This window comes from Hippoglossus stenolepis, chromosome 6 (genome assembly GCF_022539355.2).
Source record: "Hippoglossus stenolepis isolate QCI-W04-F060 chromosome 6, HSTE1.2, whole genome shotgun sequence".
In the NCBI taxonomy this organism is placed as follows: domain Eukaryota; kingdom Metazoa; phylum Chordata; class Actinopteri; order Pleuronectiformes; family Pleuronectidae; genus Hippoglossus; species Hippoglossus stenolepis.
The window spans coordinates 20,499,389-20,521,242 of record NC_061488.1 but is presented as its reverse complement, the minus strand read 5'-3'; the positions used below and the strand labels follow the sequence as shown (position 1 = coordinate 20,521,242).

The window sequence follows — 21,854 nt, the reverse complement described above, 5'->3', positions numbered from 1 at the left end:
ACGGAGCTGTTAATGAGATCGATAGAAACTATACGATGTGTTAAATAGCTTGCGCGCGAAAAATTATGACCGTGTGACGTCACGAGGGCGGGCTAAACTTCTATTAGTCCGCTGTCGTCAAGGTAGCCCACGGGCGACCACACAAGCGGAACAGAAGCATTTCCTCATCAGAATAAAATTCAATAATGTAAACATGAATAGCAAAACTGATTTTCACAACTCAATCGATCACTCAGGATTGAAAATCAAGGTTCAAAACCTATATGTTATTTTAAAATAATGTATCACTCATGTCCAATGAACAGAGATAATCAGCTGAATTTAAACCTATAGTTGTTCCATCACTTCAAAACAAATCTCATATTTTGAAAGGCTGACCATTACACATACTGTGTGAGGTGGACATTGGATGTAAGAGGATCAAACATAACATTAAATGTTACAAATGCTAATTGCCACATTCAATCATATGAATTGAAAACTACAGGACGGCATGGACTGAATGGTAACAGAAAACTGCAAAACAAATAATTATTTGCTAGATGTGATTAAAATCGGCCTCACGTTAAACGTAACCACTTTGAAACACATTATACGACAGTGGGGCTTTTATTGTGAAAGCAGTTTTCGGAGGTCCCGTGTTTTCTCTTCGGCTAACATCCATGTAGAACTCACTCCAAACAGCTAACCTGCTAGCCAGCTAGCCGAGGGAGGCAAGTAATTCTGCTTCTCGTAAAATTGGGTCGACAGTAAGTTGTTTCTCGGGCTATTGATGCAGAAATGCTGCTCGTGTTCTCGGTACATTCTCGGGGTTGACCGCTTGCCCCCCTAACGCAGTGTCGTGAAGAAACGGATGCGTTATAAAATGACGAAATATACCGGCTGTACCAGCGAAGTGTAGCAGGCTAACGCTGTTAGCTGTTAGCTTCCAGAGTGCAGCCAGTGGAGCGGCTGGCTGGGCAACCATTACTGTAGAGGCGGCTTCACACCGCCGGCTGACGAGCTCCGTGGGTCAGTCCGTCGCAATAATAGGTAAGATGGCTTCTGTTTGACATATTTTCTTGTGAAGTGGGTTTAAACTATGTTCTCGTTGTTAACCAGCACTGACACAAGTCTCTTCTTCGTCTTGTCAACGTTGTAAAATTAGCAATCGTCAGTACTGTCAGTCTGTTAAAGTTAGCAGGCTAGCTAGCTGATATCTTCACTTTGATGTCCGATTCCCGGGTAAGTGTCAAAATACTGCGCCTTTCTCAAACCACGCGGACAAGATACTTCAGCGTGACACATTAATACTGTGATTAAAAGTGTAGAAGAGCCTTTCACAGCGTTTTGAAACTGTAAATATGGCTGACATTTTGCTCTCGAAATAAGGGCACTGATCTGCTGAGACCGTGGTATTCTTGATGCTGATTGGCTCTGCTGTGGATCAGTCAACCTTCCCTGAGAGCGGATTGGATGTCCCCGCTGTGTTGTGGTTAGCCCTGAGAGTAGTTGTCAACAGTTAAATGAGATAAAGTCGAGAATAATCAAAGTCTTCATAACGTCTCTGTAATAAACTGCACACAGTTTTTCTTCTTAACTCGTGTGTAGACAGGGAAGAGCAAAGCTTGGCAGCTGATTCACTGGCAACATACGTAGTAATGATGTGTATAGTAATGACGTTGAGAGTTGTGTCAAGGAATGTTTACGTTGCATGTGATAGCCCTGCCTAAGAACACTGGACAGTACACTACAATGCATGACATTTAAGATTGACTTAGCATGTTTGTCATTTTGGCTTTGGTTGTAACAGTAGTGGCAGTAGTTTGCTTAGTTTAACATTTTTTATATAATGATCACAAGAAAAGTTGAGAATAAATACAAATACAATAGATTTATGTTTGATGATTTCCTCTAGTCTTGCTTTAGTTCAAAAGAATACCAATCCATGTATGTTCAGCTTCAACTGTCACTTCAGAGGTCTGGTTAGATATTGCTGTCTGTTCTCTTAAGTGCCCCGAAAATGACACTGTTCGTTCATGACATGTACGCCACAGCCAAGGTTTACTCAATGTGATTTTAGTAAGTTTAAAAGGGGAAATAATGGCATAATAATATTTTCATATTCTGTTGTTGCATCATCAAATGATCAATCTTGTGCGATATACAGTATAAATTTTGTGCTGCCTATTATTTACAGTCTTATTTTCTATTTCACCAACAGAAGGGAAAGTCTAATCAGTGGCCAATGAGGAAGCCACGTCGAAAAGCCCAGGTGGCGGCAGGAGGTGAAGGAGATGTCAAGAAGTCCAACGGGACAGTTGGTGGGCGGGGGCGTGGGCGTGGCGGTGCCCGACAGCGATCGCCGTCCCCTTACAGCCTCAAAGCATCTCCAAGCCGAGAAACCCTGACCTATGCCCAGTCCCAGAAGGTGGTGGAGGTGGAACTGGATGGTAGGCTTCACCGGATTTCGATTCATGACCCCCTGGAGGTCATTACTGAAGATGAGATGATGGCTCAGGACATTAGTGAGTGTAACAGTAACAAGGAGAACAGTGAACAGTCATCACCTCCCGCCAGCAGTGCCCAAACAGTCCGCAAAGCAATCACACCCAGAGGCCGCAGAAAAGACTCCAAATGCCCCTCTATCAAATCGCCACCTCCTTCTAAGAACCACTGCTCTAATTCCCACCCGCAAACACCTGAAAAGCAACACACAACAAACCATCACCACATAACGCTCCCCGAGCCTACGTTTCGTGTGCTAGAAACCTTCACACCGGTCGAGGCAGCTCCTCTGCCTGCGGCCTATTACCGTTACATGGAACGCTCAGCTGAGGAGCAGGAAGCGGAGGCAGAATATGATATGGACGAAGAGGACACTGCCTGGCTGGAGATGGTCAATGCTGGCCGGACATCAGAGAGTTACTCGGCTGTCTCACAAGACACCTTTGAGCTGATGGTGGACCGGATGGAGGAGGAAGCTTACCGGGAAGCCCGCAGCCGGGCGCCCTCTCAGAGTACTGTTGACGATGATGCCTTCTGCTGCGTATGCCTAGATGACGAGTGCCTCAACAGCAACGTCATCCTCTTCTGTGACTCCTGCAACCTGGCTGTGCACCAGGAGTGTTATGGAGTTCCCTATATCCCAGAGGGCCAGTGGCTGTGCCGCTGCTGCCTTCAGTCCCCTCAGAGACCTGTTGACTGTATTCTGTGTCCAAACCGTGGTGGCGCCTTCAAGCAAACGAGTGATGGCCGCTGGGCGCATGTGGTCTGTGCCATCTGGATCCCTGAAGTCTGTTTTGCCAACACAGTGTTTCTGGAGCCAGTGGAAGGGGTCAGTAACATTCCCCCAGCACGCTGGAAATTGACCTGCTACCTGTGCAAGCAGAAGGGCCGTGGTGCATCTATTCAGTGCCACAAGGCCAACTGCTACACTGCATTTCACGTCACATGTGCTCAGCGCGCTGGCCTGTTTATGAAGATAGACCCTGTGCGAGAGACGAATGTCAACGGGACCATGTTCTCCGTTAAGAAGACGGCATTCTGTGAGGCGCATTCACCTCCAGGACAAGAAACTGCATCAGATGAGGAGGGTGAAGGAAGAGTGGTGGGCAGCAGAGGGAGGGCTAGTAGAGGACGGAGTGCCTACACAGCGGGTCCAACAACACCAAAAAAAGGCAGAAAGTCTGATGATGATGTTAAATCGGACAAAAAGAAAGGGAAGAAGAGCCCAGACTCAACAGCTCAACAAACTGCTTCACCACAAGTGACAGTGCATCAGATACCCACAAGCAGGTCAGATTCTCGTATTTTGAAGAAGTTAAAATGTTGTGCTTCTGTTGCTCATGAAAATTCAACTGCAACTCTTTTTTGAAAAACAATTTACAGATAGTTTTTATCATATGTCAGTAATGTTCACAGATCAACCAACATTTATCCTTCACTTTTACAGGTTGAACATCATCTGCAAAGGCATCATTTTCCAGAGGAAAAGCCAGTTCATGCAAAGGCTGCACAGCTACTGGTTACTGAAGCGTCAGGCGAGAAACGGTGTGCCGCTGGTCCGGCGTTTGCACTCTAACATCCCAACCCAGAGGAATACTGAACAGGTCAGGGAAGGAAAAAGAATGGCAGCCCCTATGTTTTTTTGTGCTATTATTCTGTGTATGTGCTTGGTAATTGTCTCACCAAGCTATTGCTAAAAATCATTGATTTGCTTTCGATACATATCTGGTACCGTGTACGTACAGTGGATTTCTAAAGAAATATGTTGTACTTTGTAGCCTCCGGTGGATGAGAAGGTTTCTGCAGCAAGAGAAGCACTGAGATATTGGCAGAAGCTTCGGCATGACCTTGAAAAGGCCAGGCTGCTGGTGGAGCTCATCCGCAAGAGGGAGAAACTCAAACGAGAACAGGTAACAAACAAAGACGAGTGTCGAATGCTCACAGGAATTTTAGCCTAACTGGGTGTCCTATTCAGGCTAATCCATTTTACGTCTTTGAATGCACAAAAATCAAGACTCTCACTTTCCTTAGCTCTTCTTCTACATCAAGATCTTGGAGGCATTACCAGGATGAAAACACACTAATAGCTTTGTAAATCCATCAGGATTGACAGTTGTCCTTATGATCGACAGGACAACCAGTGGTCTGTGGATGTTAATATCTGACCAGATGAGGACTGAAAAATTATATTCTGGTTATCCATGGACATCTTTGTAGACTGATTTAGATATTAAAGTGTTCCCATGTTCTCTGCATATTATTAGTTACACATCACACAGCCCCTCATTAAAAAAAACTTAGTGTTCCTTCACCTCATTTGAACCTTCTAACTTGTCTGAAATCTTAATGGATTCACGTATGTTGACATCACACGTGTATCATTTAACAATCACAGGTCAAAGTTCACCAGGAGGCTTTGGAGATGCAGTTGACCCCAATGTTGATGCTGCTCCGCTCCACTATGGACCAACTACAGGAGAAGGACACAGCCCAGATCTTTGCAGAGCCAGTAGACATCAAGGAGGTCAGACATGTGACTGTTCATATAAAGATGATTGGAAGAGCCTGCAGATTTATTCAAATATTTCTTTCAATGACATGCACATTGTTATTAAATAGAAAAACACAGGATTGTTCCAGATAATGTAATGACTCTACAGGTTTATGTTCTTACCACCAGTTTCAAGTATTTAAATTTTGTTTTTGGTGAAGCAGAGGATTCGCACACAGAACAAACACATTTTCAGACTGTAGTCTGGATTTCACATTTTCCCTGTCTGCACAGCTCTGCAATATGTTTATAATACTATTTACAAGAAATTGTTGTTATGTTGCAGCACAATTTTCAACAATTTCACAAATTTGCATTTATTGTTTCCATTCTTGTCGTTAACATTTGGAGCTTTGTCTTGTCTTCAGGTCCCGGATTATCTGGAGTTCATCAGCCAGCCCATAGACTTTTCCACTATGCGCTTGAAGCTGGACGGTCACATCTACCGCTCAGTGGCTGACCTGGAGGCCGACTTCAACCTTATGGTGTCCAACTGCCTCCTCTACAACTCCAAGGAGACATTCTTCCACCGGGCAGCACTGCGTCTTCGAGATTTAGGAGGGGCTATACTCCGCCATGCACAACGACAAGCCACCAACACCGGCCTGGACCTGGACACTGGCATGCACCTCCCAGTGTCGCCACAGAAAAGAGACTTTTACAGCTGCACCTGGGATGATGGTAAGACACAGTGGTGGTGCTCTAAAGGAAAATATGATCACAGAAATGCCCTTAGTTTTTTAGTTTGCAGGATGGTGCTGCTGCTGGCCACTGTCTTACTATCTTATTTTTCATATGTGACTTAAGAGTCCGTGTGTGTGTTGTGCGTGTGTAGTGCAGACATGTTGTGTTTTGGGATTTGAGAGGTAATAAATATTCATTCCTTCAACCTTCTCTCCCTCCCCCTATACTGCTTATCCTTTTAAGGGGTGACTTTTTAAGAATGTGTTTGAATTTTGACAAATTTGTTGTAGACTGACTCGTATTAATTTGGCGGCTGAGGTGGTGAAGTTGGTGGTTCGATCTCGGTCCCCTCCGGTCCACATTTGAAAGTGTCCTTGGGCAAAGATACTGAACCCCAAATTGCTCCTGATGACTGTATCAACAGTGTGATAGAAGGAAGCGCTGCCTATAGGAACACTGCATGAATGTATGGGTGAATGGGTGAATGCGAATTGTACAGTAAAGGGCTTTGAGTAATCCAAAAATACTGGAAAAGTGCTATATAAATAAAGTCCATTTACCTTTTAATTTGAAGATGGGTTGCTGCTCAATCACCCTTGTAATGTATGTGTTAGCTTTGTTGAAGGTAGCTACAGTAGACTGTTGAAAGTGTAGATGGCTGTGCAATACTTATGGATCTCATTTGCAAGTACATTGCATGTCAGCTAACATAAGCTTCAGTTTAAAAAATTCAGTTTGAAACTCTAATTTGTCCTACTATGTGGAACATGCATGTATACGTGGTGTTCGGCTAACTCCTTTCTGTTGTGTCCAGTTGACAGTGTGCTGGATCCGGACAACCGGCTCCATATGTCAGTGGAGGAACAGCTAAAGGAGCTGCTAGAGAAGCTGGACTTTGTCACCTCCATGCGATGCAGCGGCGCCCGAACTCGCCGCATGCGCCTGCTTCGCCGCGAGATCAACAACATCCGCTACAAGCAGGGCCAGCACCCCCGCAACAGCCTTCACAACGGACATCTGAAAGAAGAGGACGATGAGGATGACGACGAGGAGGAGGAAGACGATGACAAAGAGACCAAGGCAGATAACGGCATTTCGTCTTCGGACAAAGGTGGGCGATGAAAAGCACTGACGCTCCTACAGTATGAAATTGCCAATGCATGTACCTTTATTTAAAAGCCACTTTTTTAACGATGAGACCAGTTGTGAACATGAGCTAATGAAACATTGTCCTCAGGTTATTGAGCCAGGGTCCCCCCCACGCACCAACCCCAACCACCCCACTGTCTCCAGTCTAGTAAGTAGGGGCCCACAGAGTCTCGTTAGCCATGGCTGCCTCACAACTCCTCTCTCCCAGTGCACTCTATGTCTGCACCTCTTCAGTACATCACTCATGGACTCACCACTCTCCATTGGCCACGTACTGTCATGCCATATCATCCCACCTACTGCAGGGCAGTCCAGTCCAGTCAAGCAGTTTCCTGCCACTGTAGTGGGGGCAGCGGAACACCTGGGATTTGTGTCAGTTCAGTCATAAAATGCTGCCATGTTACCATGTTGCTGGTTCACAGTTGTGAGATCAAAGTTATTGATTCACTCGTCTTGACAAGGTCGTCCATGTCTGCAGAATGGTTCAACTCCCTTTGGACTGTGGTTAGACTGTAAGAATGAAATGTCAATCATTTTCCAGTGTGACTACTACACCACCACATCACGCTACATACTCAATGGGCATTCATTTCAAATCAATGGTAAATCAAACAGAATTTCATTTTTCCCCTCTCATCTTCCAGAAGACCTCAAATCCACTTCGCCACCAACACTGGAACCTACAGGGCCGGCTCCTCCTCCACGACGGGGGGATGCACAACTGGAGCCTCCCACCCTGCGGCCAATCACAGGGGAGCCGCTGTCCCCCAGCTGGCCCTGCAAGCGCTTAAAGATGGACAGTGACCTCTCAGACAGCGCCACAGAGAACATTAATTGCACTAAAACACAGGAACGGCAAGCTTTGTCGCCGCCTGTTTTGCACAGTGAACGGCAGGCGGTGGCCAATGGTCTGCCAGAGCCCGGCGCCCCCCCACGGCCCACCACCGGGGGAGTGGGACGACGAACCTCTGTGTTGTTCAAGAAGGCAAAAAATGGAGCAAAGCTTTTCAGAGACAGAGAAAATACCTTGCTGAATGGAAAGGGGCTGCAGGACGACAAGGCAAGCAACAGCCCCACAGCACCCACCTCTGCAGCCAGCACCCCATCCTCCACACCTTTTTCTACTCCTTCCAAAACACCACAGAAGAGCCCAGGACCCCCCACCCTGAATGAACCGTGGACCCCAAGTCGAGACATGTGCACAGATAGTGAGCTAGAGAGAACACCAAATCATACACTGGAAAGTGGTGAGTAATTTCACATGGTTACTAACAACAGACACATCTTTACCTCAAGTTTCAGGGCCTCCACTCTGGCTGGTGTTTCAGAGCCGTCTACTCTTGGCAGTGAAGACGCTGACTAAGATGTGATCACACAGGGTGCAGTCTGGAATCAGAAATGAACTACCAGTTGACAATAGTCATGTCACAAATTCACAAATAATGACAATGTCAGACAAAATGACTTGAAGGAATATAAAGGTTGTAGTGGAGTTACAGATGTTGTGATGTCGTTATCCTATTCTTTAAAAACAAAAAAACAGTCAAAACTACAGATCTAAATGTATTGTCACTTGGTGGAATGGTGGGGTATGAGCCAAGGAAGAAACCATTAACATTGTGAAATAGGGTGTTTTTTTATCACTGATTTAACCTAGAAAATAATTCATGGATCTTGATTTAAAAAATCTGGTAAATGTTGGCAACTGAGATCTATGAGTGTGTGTGAAATTTGTTGCAGTTTGATTGAATTTAAAGAGACAACGCCATTCTAGTCCAGTTTGTTTCCAGCTCTATCTGTTTATCTCTTCAGGTTAGTGAGGTAACACCGATTCCATATTCTAAACATTTCAAACTATTTAATTTAGCTTTCATATATTCTTTTCGGTTAAATGAGGAAAACGGCTTATGAGCTTGTTTCTTCCTATTTCAGTCTATAAATCAAACAATGCCTCACTACCCTCTACTCTTATTATCTATGTCTATTAATGGGTGCTGTACTCCTTTGCACAGAATATGATCATAGCACTGCATTGATTTGCTGTTTTTCGTTGTGACTGAGATGAGACTAAATATAGATATCCTTTTTTTTTAGCTCTTTTACATATTTTCTCTCTAGTCTTGCTCTGGGTCTTGTCATTCCAGCAGGAGCTGTTCTGAGATTTATGTCATTTGATTTCAGGACTCACCAACGGCTTCAACAAGCATAAAGACGGTGGCTCTGACTCTGAGTACAGCCCCTGCCCTGTCCTCCAAAAAGAAATGTAAGACATGGTGTGTCTGTGGTCGTCGCTTGTCTGCCTTTAGTCATGATACACAATACACTGACAAAACCACGTGCTGTCTTACAGCAGCTCGCCGCCCAAACGAAGCCTCGGGAAACCAGCTCTTTCCAAAGTTCCCTACTTGGAGATACTCAATGGAGACTCTGATTACACTGGTATGTCTCTGTTTTTGACAGAAAATGTAATTTCATGTTTTTTTCCCTTCAGCATAAACAGCAATCTGATTATCTATAGGAAAATTATATTTGTATATTTGTTGGTCACATGAATGCTCCCTCTGTCTGAGCATTAAACCAGTCAGCATGTGATTCATTACCTGTCCGTGCAGATAAAGAACATCTCTGCATTCAGCCAATACATTTTTCCTGGAAGATGAGGAAGCAAACCAATGATTTTAAGAGTCTGCTGATGTCTTGCAGGGAACGTCAGCCAAAAATCCGAGGAAGTGGCAGAGCTGGAGCCTCTAGATCTGGTTTGGGCAAAGTGTCGTGGATATCCCTCCTATCCTGCTCTGGTAACCCCCTATTTCATCTAACACTTGGGCTGTCAACAGGTGGTGGAGCTTTTAAATAGGCAGCTTTCACCAAACCATTTTTTAAGAACTACTAATGATAGGATTTCCCGAGATTATATTACAACAGTATGAGAGTACAAAGCTAAGAAGAAACCTTAAGTCCCTCTTTGACTGACTGTGTTTGTACCAGATCATTGACCCAGAGATGCCTGAGGAGGGCCTGCTGCACAACGGGGTGCCCATCCCCATCCCACCCAAAGACGTCCTACACCTGGGGGAGCAGAGACAGGAGGAGGCCAACGAGAGGCTCTACCTGGTGCTTTTCTTTGACAACAAGCGAACATGGTGAGTTTCACACAGTGTGTGTTCACGACACTTCAGCTGCCTGAATTAAAACCAGTAGGCGATGAGTTAAATTTTAAAAATCCAATTCAGTTTCAATTAAAATGACCACCCTGCAATCCACTCTCAGCCTAATCCCATCCCCTATGAGGGAGAGCTGCATGTGCAGATAGAGTTTGGGTTTGCAGGTGAACATCCATCCTATAGTTAATGTTACTAAAGTAAATCACTGGATCCGCAGTTTATTTTAAACCCTGAAATCAAATGGCATTATGAAAAAAACAGGAGGACGGCTCTCTTAGTGACCATCAGCAGCACCCGGAGTTAAAACATCTGTAAAGATTTTACCGTCTTCGGCCGACAGGATTCAGCATTAACTTGGTAGATACCACTTTTGCGTTCAGGACTATACAGTTCTCTACAGCAAGGGTATTGTCCCCCACACATCCAACACCCAACCGATCAGCTCCAAAAGTTATTCATATTGAGATACCAGGTAATATTCATACCAAGTCGGTGAAGATCCGTCAATGCATTGTTGAGTTATTTTACTCAGCATCTCTGCAAACAATATCATAAAAATCTTCCTAAACACAGTCTGCATGTGTGTCTGGTTTTGCAGGCAGTGGCTCCCCCGTGAAAAGGTGACACCCTTGGGTGTCGACGACACAGGGGACAAGCTGCGTATAATGGAGGGCCGCAAGTCCAGCATCCGCAAGTCTGTCCAGGTGGCGTACGACCGGGCTATGATCCACCAGAGCAGAGTCAGCCACAGCCAAGGCTTCGTGGCCTCCAACTTCCTGTAGAGGGCGACAGTGAGCCCCCCTGTGCACCCCCACCATCAGCCACTATGCATCCATCGTTGGTCTTAAAGCAGCGGCTGGGGCGAGTCCCACTGCGGGTTGAATTTATATTCACACTGTGCTCTGAAGAGGTTGCCATGGCAGCACAGAATCCCGACTGTAGTAGATTACCAAACCACTAGTGTCAGACACGGAGAGTGGTTGTGTTTGCCTTGTGTTGAGGATGTGGAGCTCCAGATGATGAGGATGATGGATGAAGTCACCTTCAGGTCCCAGGTCTCTGAGGGTGTGGAGGTTTCTTCTCTCTCCACCTCTGTTTGATGAGACTGTGTGTCTGGATCAAATGTAAAAGAAGTTCCCTCTATTTTGTTAAATGCTACTGCCAAGGAATCAAATTGTCAGAAAAGAGATTTGACATATTTATATGAACCACAGAAGACAAATGAATGGATCACTGCCATCTTTTATACAATAGCTTTTTACATTTTAAACTTTTACAAAGACACTTGTATATTATAAAGGCACACTTTGTGTACATATGTATGTGTATTATCAAAACTCAATTTTAATTTAACGTTGCCGTTTTTAAAATTGCGTATTTCAATCAACCCACGAGGGGCAAAGTGAGGCTGTGTATATTTGTGGAGATGAAATAATTCCTGACTTGCTGCAGTGTACTTAGGTTGTTTGATGTAATGTAATTTTGTTGTGTGTGTATGTGTGCGTGTCTGCGTGTGTCCGTGTGCGTGCGTGTGTGTACATTGAGAGCATACAACAAAATGAACTGTTCTTTATATTTGAATTCTCTTTTTTAATACTGAGAAATAATTTATTTATGGAAGACAGAACTATAGAAATAAAGCTATATTGGTTAAAAGTTGAGAATTAAATTTTATTTAAAACAAATGGAGTGAGGTTTTAAAAAATAAAACATACAGCAAACATTTGAACAGATTAATTCATGTTTGGTTGATGATTTGAGTCAATCGCCATCATTCATTCACCGCCCCCCCCAAAGTGTCTATTTATTGATGAGAGCCCCATTTTGTCAAATGGACAAATACACCTTTATAAGCTTGTACTACCTGCATATTTTACCTGCTCACCAAATATTTTGTCTGAACCGGTATTTCCTCCTTTTGGAAAATAAATGCTGAATTAAAAACATTTTGTGATACTTTAACTGCAGTTTTGTGTTTTTCTAGGGAAAGTTCAGTAAAAATGACATTTTAGTTTTATTCTAACCACACTGAGCGAAGTGAGAAGTACATGTCGGCTAAAAACAGTTGTAAAAAGACGTATAAACATTTCTTTGGTCAAAAAACTAGAGCAGTCCACAAGCACATTCAGTCCCACACTGGGCTAAGATTCAATATTGACTGTTTGACTGAAATCATGTGAGAAATCAATAGAAGTCATCAATATCAGATGAAAGCTTTTCCAAAATATCACATCCTCCGAGGCAGTTTTTGTCCAATTTCTCAGCTCAGACGTGAGCACTAAGTGCTTTTAACTCATGAAACTCTCCAGAGGTGACGAAGGGGGGGTGGGGGGGGGTCGTCTCTCCGTCAGGGTCCAGGCTGCTGTCTGGTCAGCAGGAGGTAATTGTGACGGAGGGTGCGGAGCTCCGTCAGTCTGCCCAGCAGGCGGCCAAACCGCTGTGGTCCCCCTCGCGTGGCTCCAGCCTGGGCCCCACACACCCTGGACAGCAGGTCCAGGATCAGCTCCTGCATTTTCTCAACACAGCTGGTGATGTGCAGGGACGCCCGGTCTGTAGGACAGGGACACACGAGCGCTGACTCTTAGCGTTCATATCCTAACACTGATCTGACAAATCAAACTTGCCGAACAGCCACAGTCGTCTGTTCCAGCTCTGATAAAATCTACAGGCACACTCTGAGTGAATCACTGAGGCTTGTATTTGACTATCTGGACCTGCTGAAGAGCTGCAGATAGGTTTATACTGATTATTTACACTTAAACAGAGAACTTCCATGTCCTCACTTGATTGGATTAGTTCAAACCAAACACATTTTTCCTGCTCTGACCTGAGCAGAGCAGAGCTGTAGCAGTGAGCAGGCTGTACTCCGCCTCCGTCACCCGCAGAGTTTTCATGCTGTGGAAGAAGGTGGGCACCGGGCCGAAGAGATCCTCGCTGCTTCCTGTTCACACAAACAAATGGGAAATGCCAAAATGTTCATTTTCATTTGTCTGTCAGCATGGAAATTACTGAACCAAACTTGGTGGAGGGATGGGGGTATGGAGCAGGAGGGACTTGTTAAAGTTTGTCTAAAAACATGGATCCAGGAATTGCAAGTTATTGTCTGAGGGAGTGTATTTCTGAACTTACCTGAATCGACCAGCGTCCTACTCTGGAGGTTTTCCTTCGATTCTACATTTCTCAGCCAGTTGTGTGTTGATGTACTGAAAACCTGCAGGGCTGATAATAAAAAGAAAAAAAAATTTGACTCACTGACTCAACTTTAAGTCATAAATGTTGATTTTCTGAAATGCCCTGTGTGATATGTTTTCTGATTTTGTCTCCTGACTGTGTATTTACCTGGACTGGGGCTTGTTGGGTTATTGGAGAACTGCTGAGCTGAGAGCAGGAACATGACCTCCAGCGAGGAGACAGACAACAGAGAGCTTTGGTCGGAAAAATCCAGGAGCTCAAAACCTGGAACAAAAACAACACAACTTTACTGCTTCTGATATAAACATAATGTTAGCATCACACGCTACACACAATGGTTATGACAACAGGTGGCACTGCATTCAAATATACTGCATTTCTGTGTCCCTTTTGTTATCAATGTTTTGGTAGAAAATTTAAGTTTCTAAAATGTTGAAATAGCTTAGGTTGGTTAAATTGGCACAACCGTCCTCAAAAAAAGAAAAAAGCATTTTTAAAGGTCACTGGTCTTTCTTTTTTTTTTTACAAGTGAAAATCACCAGGGCTTTATTTCACAAGGGCTTTTTATTTTCATGAAGCTCATAGGTCCTCTCGTCTCTTTTATCTTCTTTAAATATTAAAATCTCACCCTTAATAGTGTAATAAACCAAATATAATAGAATTTGAGGGTCAGATATTATTGTCTGTCGTACCTGGTACTGTCCTGGCAAACTGCAGCAGTCTGTCCAGGTGTGGTGACACCACATGAGACAGACCCTCCACTTCTTCTGTGTAAGGCCACTCGAACAACTGAGCACATACACGCAAGAAATCATGAGGACAACATGAAAGCTGTTGATTTGGAAGCGTTAGTTCCCACACTGTGACCTACCCTGCTGTGGCTGCTGCTCTGAGCTCTGTACAGGCGATGGGCCTCCACCATCCGGTCCACTATGTACTTCTGTTCCTGGGTTAAACTGGTGGACAGAGTCTGATGGAAGTTAACACAACATGAGATTAAACCAGTGTCTTTAATCTGACATCACGTCTCTATGGTAAATCTGAGAGGTAGGAAGATTTGAGATGGCAGATCATTGCTGTCATGTCAATTTGATACCGGCCTGGGGGAGAAGAGTTTACTCTTGTTTTGTTGAATCGTCCAACAGGCTGACATGTTGATGAGCTCATATGGTGGTTTGTATTTATATAGAGGTTTTCCAGTCTTATCGACCGCTCCATAATTTCTATAGAAAGCGCTTTAACGCACACTGGATGAGCCGGGGATCGAACCTTGACACTCTGTATTTCCTGAGTCACACGTATGTGCCCTCAACCATTGAGCTAATCAACCACATGATCCCCAGCAACAACCATTCAACAAACAAACAAACCAAGGTTATCAGCGATTCTGCCATTAAAGGGTCAGTGTGTGGCATTTAGTGACATCTAGTGGTGAATTTGCATGTTGCAGCTGAACACCCCTCGCCTCAACCCCCCCCTTCCAAACATGAAAGAGAACCTGTGGTAGCCTTCATTTGTCATAAAAACTCAAAAGGTTTTAAGTTTGTCCAGCGACTGTAAAAAACATGATGGCCTCTCCTGATGTAAATATAAAGTATTTAAATAAAGGTTAAAATGTCACAAGGATTATTTCATATACGATTTCTGCCAATAGATCCCTTTCACCTAAATCGTACACACTGGGCCTTTAATGTTCAAGCCATGGTACATTCATTTAATTCTGTATTAGGGAATTGTGGGCAAATACTGGATGTTCAATTAGATTGGCTTAAAAGAAGAATTTATTAACAGATTTTTGAAAGTTAACCACCTATATAATAATGCTTAGATTTAAAGGGCCACGCCAACGTCCTTCAAACCAATATTCAACAACAACATGACTAACAATGCTAAATGCTACTAATGCATGCTATTAATGACAGTGCTAGCCTGCAGATGTTTAGTTTAAGCTTTTAAAATGCTAAAATGAGCTAACTAAGACTTATTCATAAAGAAAAGCTGAGGCTGATGGGAATGTGTCTTAAATGATGCCTCTAGTTGTTGAGATAGCTCAGTCTACAAATGACCAACAGCGCCACCTCCTGAACTATCATGTCATGACCATGGCTACATCCTCTCAGACAAGCAACCAGTCACAGACAGTGGTTCCTGCTGCACCTGTCCAGGTAGTCTGCTGGTGGAGCTGACCCTCCTGCTGTCTGTCAGCTCCTCCTCCTCCTGTCCTCGGCCTTTACCTCCTTTCCTCAGTCGCTTGGACTGACACTGCACCTCGGTCAGAAGGCCTGGGGAGAGATATATACATATACAAATCATTCAAATACATTTTGTTTCAGGAGATTCTCCACCAATCTTTTGCTTCTATCATGTTAAGTTAAACATTTAATTTGATGTAGCTCAACATGTGATAATAATAACAAACTGTATTTCTATAGCATCTTATAAAGCCAGAGTTACAAGGTGCAAATATAGTAAATCATAGAAAAGCCAGACCATACTAGGCAATACAATTAAACAAAACAGGTAAGAGAACAACAATAAAATAATAAATAATATGTTTAAATAATATAAAAACTATTCACAATAAAAAGTCTATACATTTAGTTTTTAAAATGACAGTGATTCTGCTGATCTGATGTTGAGTGTGTTTCACAGCACAGGAGTTAAAACCATAAAAGCATACGATTCTTACACTCAGCCAGCATTCCCACAGCGCGGCATTTCCTCAGCCGGCAGTCTTGACACTTCCTCCTCATGTACATGTCCATCTCACAGGCCCCACCACTCTTACAGTGATACACAGCCTTTTTAGTGACACTACGCCTGAAGAAACCTGCGACGAAAAGGACAGAGGGACCCGGTGAGGTTGAAACAAAGAGTAAATGACTCTGAAGCCAAAGAGAGTGAGGTGAGGAATACCTTTGCATCCCTCACAGGTGAGGGCGTTGTAGTGATACCCCGATGCTTTATCTCCACACACCACACACAGCTCGTCCTGACCTCTGCACTTCCCCACCGACCCCACCCGCGTCCTCCGCCCCAGAGGCAGCCCGACTGCTCCGAGCCCCTGAACCAGGCCCCCACAGTAGGACTCGGGGCTGGGGTCACAGGGGACCTCCAGGCAGTGAGAGCTGTAGTGGTACGGGGGATGGCAGAGCTGCGAGGAAGAAGTGGAGGACGGTGAGGAGGTGGAGGAGGGCGGCGAGCCGTAGAGGGAGAAGGGCAGGTTTGCAGAGGCGTACTGTTGTTGGCTGTAAGGGAGCAGCTGGAGGTCAGGGTCCTGCAGGGGGTAGCCCAGAGGGTCAGCCAGCATGTCTGAGATGGAAAAGGATAGAGCAAATCTGTGTTAATCTGCAGCTGAAAATAATAGTAGCATCTGTTTGAGTCACGTTTGCTAAAAACTCTAGTTTCCAGGTGTTTCAAGAAAATACTGAGCCTGTCTCTTTAAAAAAAATGAAACAGTATATGTGTGGGACCTGTATTTAAAAATGTACTTCTTCAATAGGAACAACTGCAATTGGAACTGAGACACACAAACTTGTACGTTAGTAAAAAATGACAGACTATTATGCTGTTGGTTTAAAGAAATAGAGTAATCCTTTAAGATTGATATAACACCATATCGTGTTTTTTTTTCTTTATGTACATCCTGATTTAAAAGAACATACAACAACTGTATTTAGGAACTTATCATAACTTCATAATTTAATCAAGCTGTTATTAACCTAAACTCTCATTTATTGTGTCCCACAGGAACTGTGAACAAGCAGCCGTGGTATGTAACAAAGTACATTTACTTTGTCACTGTACTTACCGTATACTTTCATGTATCTATACTTTACTTAAGTAGTAACATTCATAAATATCGGTACTTTCTCCTCCACTACATTTTTAGAAAGAATTGTGCTGCATCGTTTCTATCTTTTCAAAAGTAATAATGAGAGGGAATTGGTTCACTGATCCTATCAGAGCAGTTAGGTAATATTAGACCCCGCCTCCTTCAAAGAGAGCAAAGTGTACCTGCTGGAGCTGAAGAAGAAACACTGCCGGGAATCAGCCAGAATGATGTAGTAGACCATTGCATACAGGCTACACTCAACAAGTATTTTAAATTTTAACATTTTAAGTATATTCAAAAGCAAGTACTTTTTTTTTTAATGGGGTACTTTTACTTTCACTCTCGTACATTTCTGTCTATTCATTTGTACATAAACTTCCGTCAAATGTTTGAGTACTTCCTCCACCACTGTAAACAAGTGCATAACTGTCATCTTAGAAAGTTGCGGTATAGGAAGTATCCCTGGTAGTGAATCCTGTCATTATTTGAGCTACAGGAGGAACAAATAAGAATGGAGGGAGACATTGACAGAAATGTGAATTCATATTTGAAGTCAAAGAGCATGACGGGAATGTGGTGTGACTTGACTCGTGTGACTTTGGTGCCTTTCAGAACTCTTGGGGGATACAATAAAAAGCCAAGAGCAGAGTGAGACCTTGTGAACTGGTCCAGAAACAGGATGCAGCTGAGAGCTCCCACTGCCATTAAAAAAAAAATTTCAATAATTTTTTTTCCTGGGCTCGTCATTGGGTCTGTACTGGTCGTTAAGTGTTGTGACAGCATTAAAACATCTGAGTCCTGTCTCTGCTGAGAAAACATGTTTGACCACTGGCAGCTTTCTAATGTACAGCTGGGAATGTTGTGGGATCTGTTGTGTAAAAGGAGAGCCCACCCAATTGTCTTTATAAAGAGTAAAACAGTTTATAACATGAAGGTGAGGGCTGATAATAATACTCTATCAGTTCTTATCTGCAAAATGTATGTTACTGCATTTTACAAGGTCGAAGAATTCCTTTAAAGCTAGGGTTGGTAATCCTGGAAAAGCTTCACTTTGAAAAAATGCAACCGATTCCACCACCCCCCATCGGCGCTCTTGTCAAAGCCACGCCTCCAAAACACATGAACGAGCAGTGACTGACCACTGCTACAAGCCGACTTCTCGTGACTCGCTCGCTAACTTGTGACTATCTGTCATATAGGTCTCTCTGGGATTGATGGCTATCGGGTTGTGAAGAGGATTTCTCAACAAATACAAATAAAACATCTTACCAACTTTACCTTTAAGCTCAACTTGCTTGTGTGATTTGATAATTTATGTCCATAAAGTCAGGGGAACCATGACTTTGAGTCAGGATTCAAAAACACTGTATCCTACTCTTCCCATGATGCAACTCAACACCAGTTTTAGCTCAGATCTTCCCATCTAATAAGTGCCCAGGTACTTGAGCCTCTACACCCGTCGTTCATAAGACTGCTTTCTGGTAGAAAGTCACAAAGCCCAGGTGGAGTAATGGTGGAGTAATGACCACTGATGGATTACTTAATGTTGCTACTGTACAAAAGTGCAGAAGCCAACAGATCCAAGGGCTCAAGGTCAAGTCATATCAACTCCAAATAATAGTTTTCCCTCCATGAAGCTTCCTCTCTCTCGTCACCTTCAAGATTTGCCTGTATTTGACCATCAGCAGTGGTTTCAGTGGATGCTGCGTCTGTGAGGTGAGGCTCTGCACCTAGACTGCTGCCTTTTATATTAGGTATATACTGTATATATATATATATATGATCTTTTATAATAACAGTGGAGAAATGGCTGAAATGTTCTCCGCTGTGACTTTCGGGTAAAATAAAAAAGAATCTAAATCATAATGCTGAAGTGACCTTTAAAGTGTCTGTGCACGCCACTGTCACGATGAATCAATCATTAATGACTGTTACAGTAAATAATCATTAAAAACAGATACATTTGATTCCAGAGTGCAGAACTTTAGAGGATTTTGATGATGGACAAATTGATGTGGATTGACAACCCTGCTCTCATCCAGAAAATAATCATGGAAACGTGTTTAAATGTCACTCATTAACCTTTCCTTTGTCTCCTCTCTTTGGTTTTCTCTCCAGATGTTTCCCGTCCTCACCAGACTGTGACAGTGATTATTTGGTGGGAGGAGGAGGAGGAGGCAGAAGGGGGGGTCCTTGCTTCCTCGGCGTGTGACAGAGCTGTGGCTCGTACTGTTTGTAAACCATTCGAACGCTGTCTAAACACTCCTCAGCCTCCCCTCCATCCCACGCACGCAAGGAAGCCAAACAACACCCGCAAACCACCCCTCATAGCCCCCCCCCCCCCACCCCACGCCTCACCCCACCCCTAGAGGCCAAGAGGGGAGACAACAGGGGGGGGATTTGTTGATGATGTACATCAGTATCCTCCCATCTATGAATGCTGCGAGCCGGCTCAAGAAATATTTTCTCCATGACATGAAGTTCTCAAAGGTGGTAAGAAAAACTTTTGGCAATCATATTTAGTCCCAGCAGTTTAAATAGGTCTGTTTACCAGATTTATTACAGATTCATGTTTTATTAATAAAAAAACATTTTCTCTCTTAACACCAGCGGTATCTAACATACCTATAGCATATGCAATCCTATTGCCCAGGTAACCCAGGTAAAAACTGTCACCAGTTTTAATTGTGTCTGCTGTGAATTTATTATAAATTACAGAGACACAGATTCTAGAAAGAGATGTTTGCTTTTGAATGTTTTAGATGCGATGCGTTGAAGTTGAGAGCTCTATGACAGAAATGTAAAAAAGTTAACAAGCTCCGAGCTGTTGCTTTGTATTTTCTGTTCATTTGTTGTATTGGAATAGAGTTAGAAACTAGAATAAGGACTTTATTAGAATATCTTGAAGAACGTGGACAGATTCAAATGAGGCTAAGTGAAGTAAGTGAGAAAACTGTGATTTTAATTTGGGTGAACGAGCCCTTTACCACAGTAGCAAACATGAGCAAGAAATATCAACCTGCCAGTGAAACCAATAAAGTTACACAGAATCATTTGAAGTCATTCACCACTGATCTATGCACGAGCTACATCCTGAATACCCAGTCTTTCATTGAATTTAAATATAACTGTCTGTTAACATTGTTATCACAACACTCCAGTAAAGACAGAGCATCATTCATTCTCATGTCAGTCGTTAATGTGTCTGTAACTGACGTCACAGCAGAGAAGTGAGAACAGAAGGATGAGGAATATTAAAAAGCACAAGAGAGAGAGAAGTGGACTCACCGTAGTACTGGAGCTGCTCGCTGGAGCAGTAACCATCCGAGGTGGAGAGAAACCCCCCTGCTGAAAAGCTCATCTCCAACTCTGTCCACTCTCTCATCTGGACACAAGATCCTCTCTTCAGCTACTAATACGGGATCTATCTCTTTACAGACACACACACACACACACATACACATACACAGAGACAATTACTCACACACATTCACACAGATATGAAGGATCTGGGAAGTGCAGAGACATTCCTTAATCCCCAAGATGCGTGCAGGTCTCTTAGCTGTCCAGCCTGATATCCCAGCCTATTTTTAAAAAAGCAGAGAGGAAAGAGTGCAGCTGAGGCTCTTGGTCAGTGGTGGACGATGCGCTGGAGGAGGTCTCAACAGTCCCCCGGGGGGGGGCGAAAGGGAAAGCAGGGACACCCAGGAAGGACAGGGATGGGACTGTGGTCCAAACAGCTGGACCTGGCAGGGCCTTCACAGATCATGAAGACAATGGGGATGGATGGAGTGTGTGTGTGTGTGTGTGTGTGTGTGTGTGTGTGTTGTTTGTGTGTGTGTGTGTGTGTGTGTGCGTGTGCGTGTGTGTAACACCCTGGGCAAAAGACACATTTTTTCAATTTAATCTGATGAGTTGTACCATAAAAAAATCTTATCATGAAGTGAATTGAAATAATTTTTATGAGCATTTAATTCATTACATGCTGCTTGTAAAGTTTTTTTTTTTTACTTTCTGGCGTGTTCAGTCCAGTTGAACAAACTGTATGACTTCTAATGAGCTATTTTCTATACATGTGTGTGTCTGTCCGTTTGCCCACCAAGCCTTGGGAGTGTGTTTACTCTGCCTTTTGTTTACCACTGGTCTGTTTGTGCTGCAGTTAATATTGGACAGCGGTTAGATTTAAGGGGCCCGGGGACCTCGGCCTCCCCCACAGACGGTTAACCAGGCCGGGCAAAGAGCGAGAGGAGTCGAGGCTCCGAGGATTGACCTCAACACTGGCCCGTGCATCTCTGAGCGGGGTCGTCCCACATGCAGCATGCTCACTGAGGATTAACTGCGTCCTCCCACCCGCACACCATCGCTTTCACTGGCTCATTATGGGAACCAGTGCTGACCCGTGGATAGCAAAGTCATGGTCACTGAAGCTGTAGCCTTAACTGAGTGATAGCGATCGATCGTGATGACAAATAAAACAGGAATTTAGTTGCTAGCTGCACTGTGTGTGTGTGTGTGTGTGCGTGTGCATGGTGCATGCGTGTGTGTGTTCTAGATAATGTCCAAAAGGTAAACTGGTACAAGTGTGGCCACAGTTCACAATGACAACTCTGCTTCAAGTCACTATAGAAGAGGAAGAAGCAGAAACCAAAAGATGGTATCTCAACTTAAAACCACAAATTTGCAAAAGAAAAAAAGAATAGAAAATGAATTTCACACTTACATATATATATATGCAATACCCTTATGTTGAATGAACAGCCCAGTATCATCTGCGTAGAGCATGATTGCATCA

The 21,854-nt window shown here is 43.7% G+C and overlaps 2 protein-coding genes across 3 annotated transcripts; one reads left to right on the top strand and one right to left on the bottom strand.

Moving 5' to 3' along the window:
* Positions 1-663: 663 nt before the first annotated feature.
* On the top strand, positions 664-11,997 carry brpf3b (bromodomain and PHD finger containing, 3b). 2 transcript variants are annotated; one of them, XM_035159309.2, is made up of 13 exons: positions 664-1,032; positions 2,204-3,777; positions 3,935-4,091; positions 4,266-4,397; positions 4,883-5,011; positions 5,407-5,719; positions 6,537-6,833; positions 7,519-8,118; positions 9,053-9,134; positions 9,222-9,310; positions 9,575-9,669; positions 9,860-10,014; positions 10,634-11,997. In XM_035159309.2, the coding sequence occupies exons 2-13, from the start codon at positions 2,228-2,230 to the stop codon at positions 10,815-10,817; spliced, it is 3,783 nt and encodes a 1,260-aa protein (XP_035015200.1). In that variant the 5' UTR covers positions 664-1,032; positions 2,204-2,227; the 3' UTR covers positions 10,818-11,997. The 2 variants fall into 2 exon arrangements, with proteins under 2 accessions (XP_035015200.1, XP_035015199.1); XM_035159308.2 differs by having other exon boundaries at positions 7,516-8,118.
* On the bottom strand, positions 11,686-20,681 carry nr1h5 (nuclear receptor subfamily 1, group H, member 5). Its single transcript, XM_035159310.2, has 10 exons — positions 20,351-20,681; positions 16,144-16,539; positions 15,917-16,057; positions 15,385-15,509; positions 14,099-14,197; positions 13,920-14,016; positions 13,375-13,491; positions 13,165-13,254; positions 12,863-12,976; positions 11,686-12,585 (listed from the first exon to the last, which is right to left on the bottom strand). Exons 1-10 carry the CDS (start codon positions 20,445-20,447, stop codon positions 12,383-12,385), a joined length of 1,479 nt encoding a protein of 492 aa, XP_035015201.1. The 5' UTR covers positions 20,448-20,681; the 3' UTR covers positions 11,686-12,382.
* Positions 20,682-21,854: the final 1,173 nt, after the last annotated feature.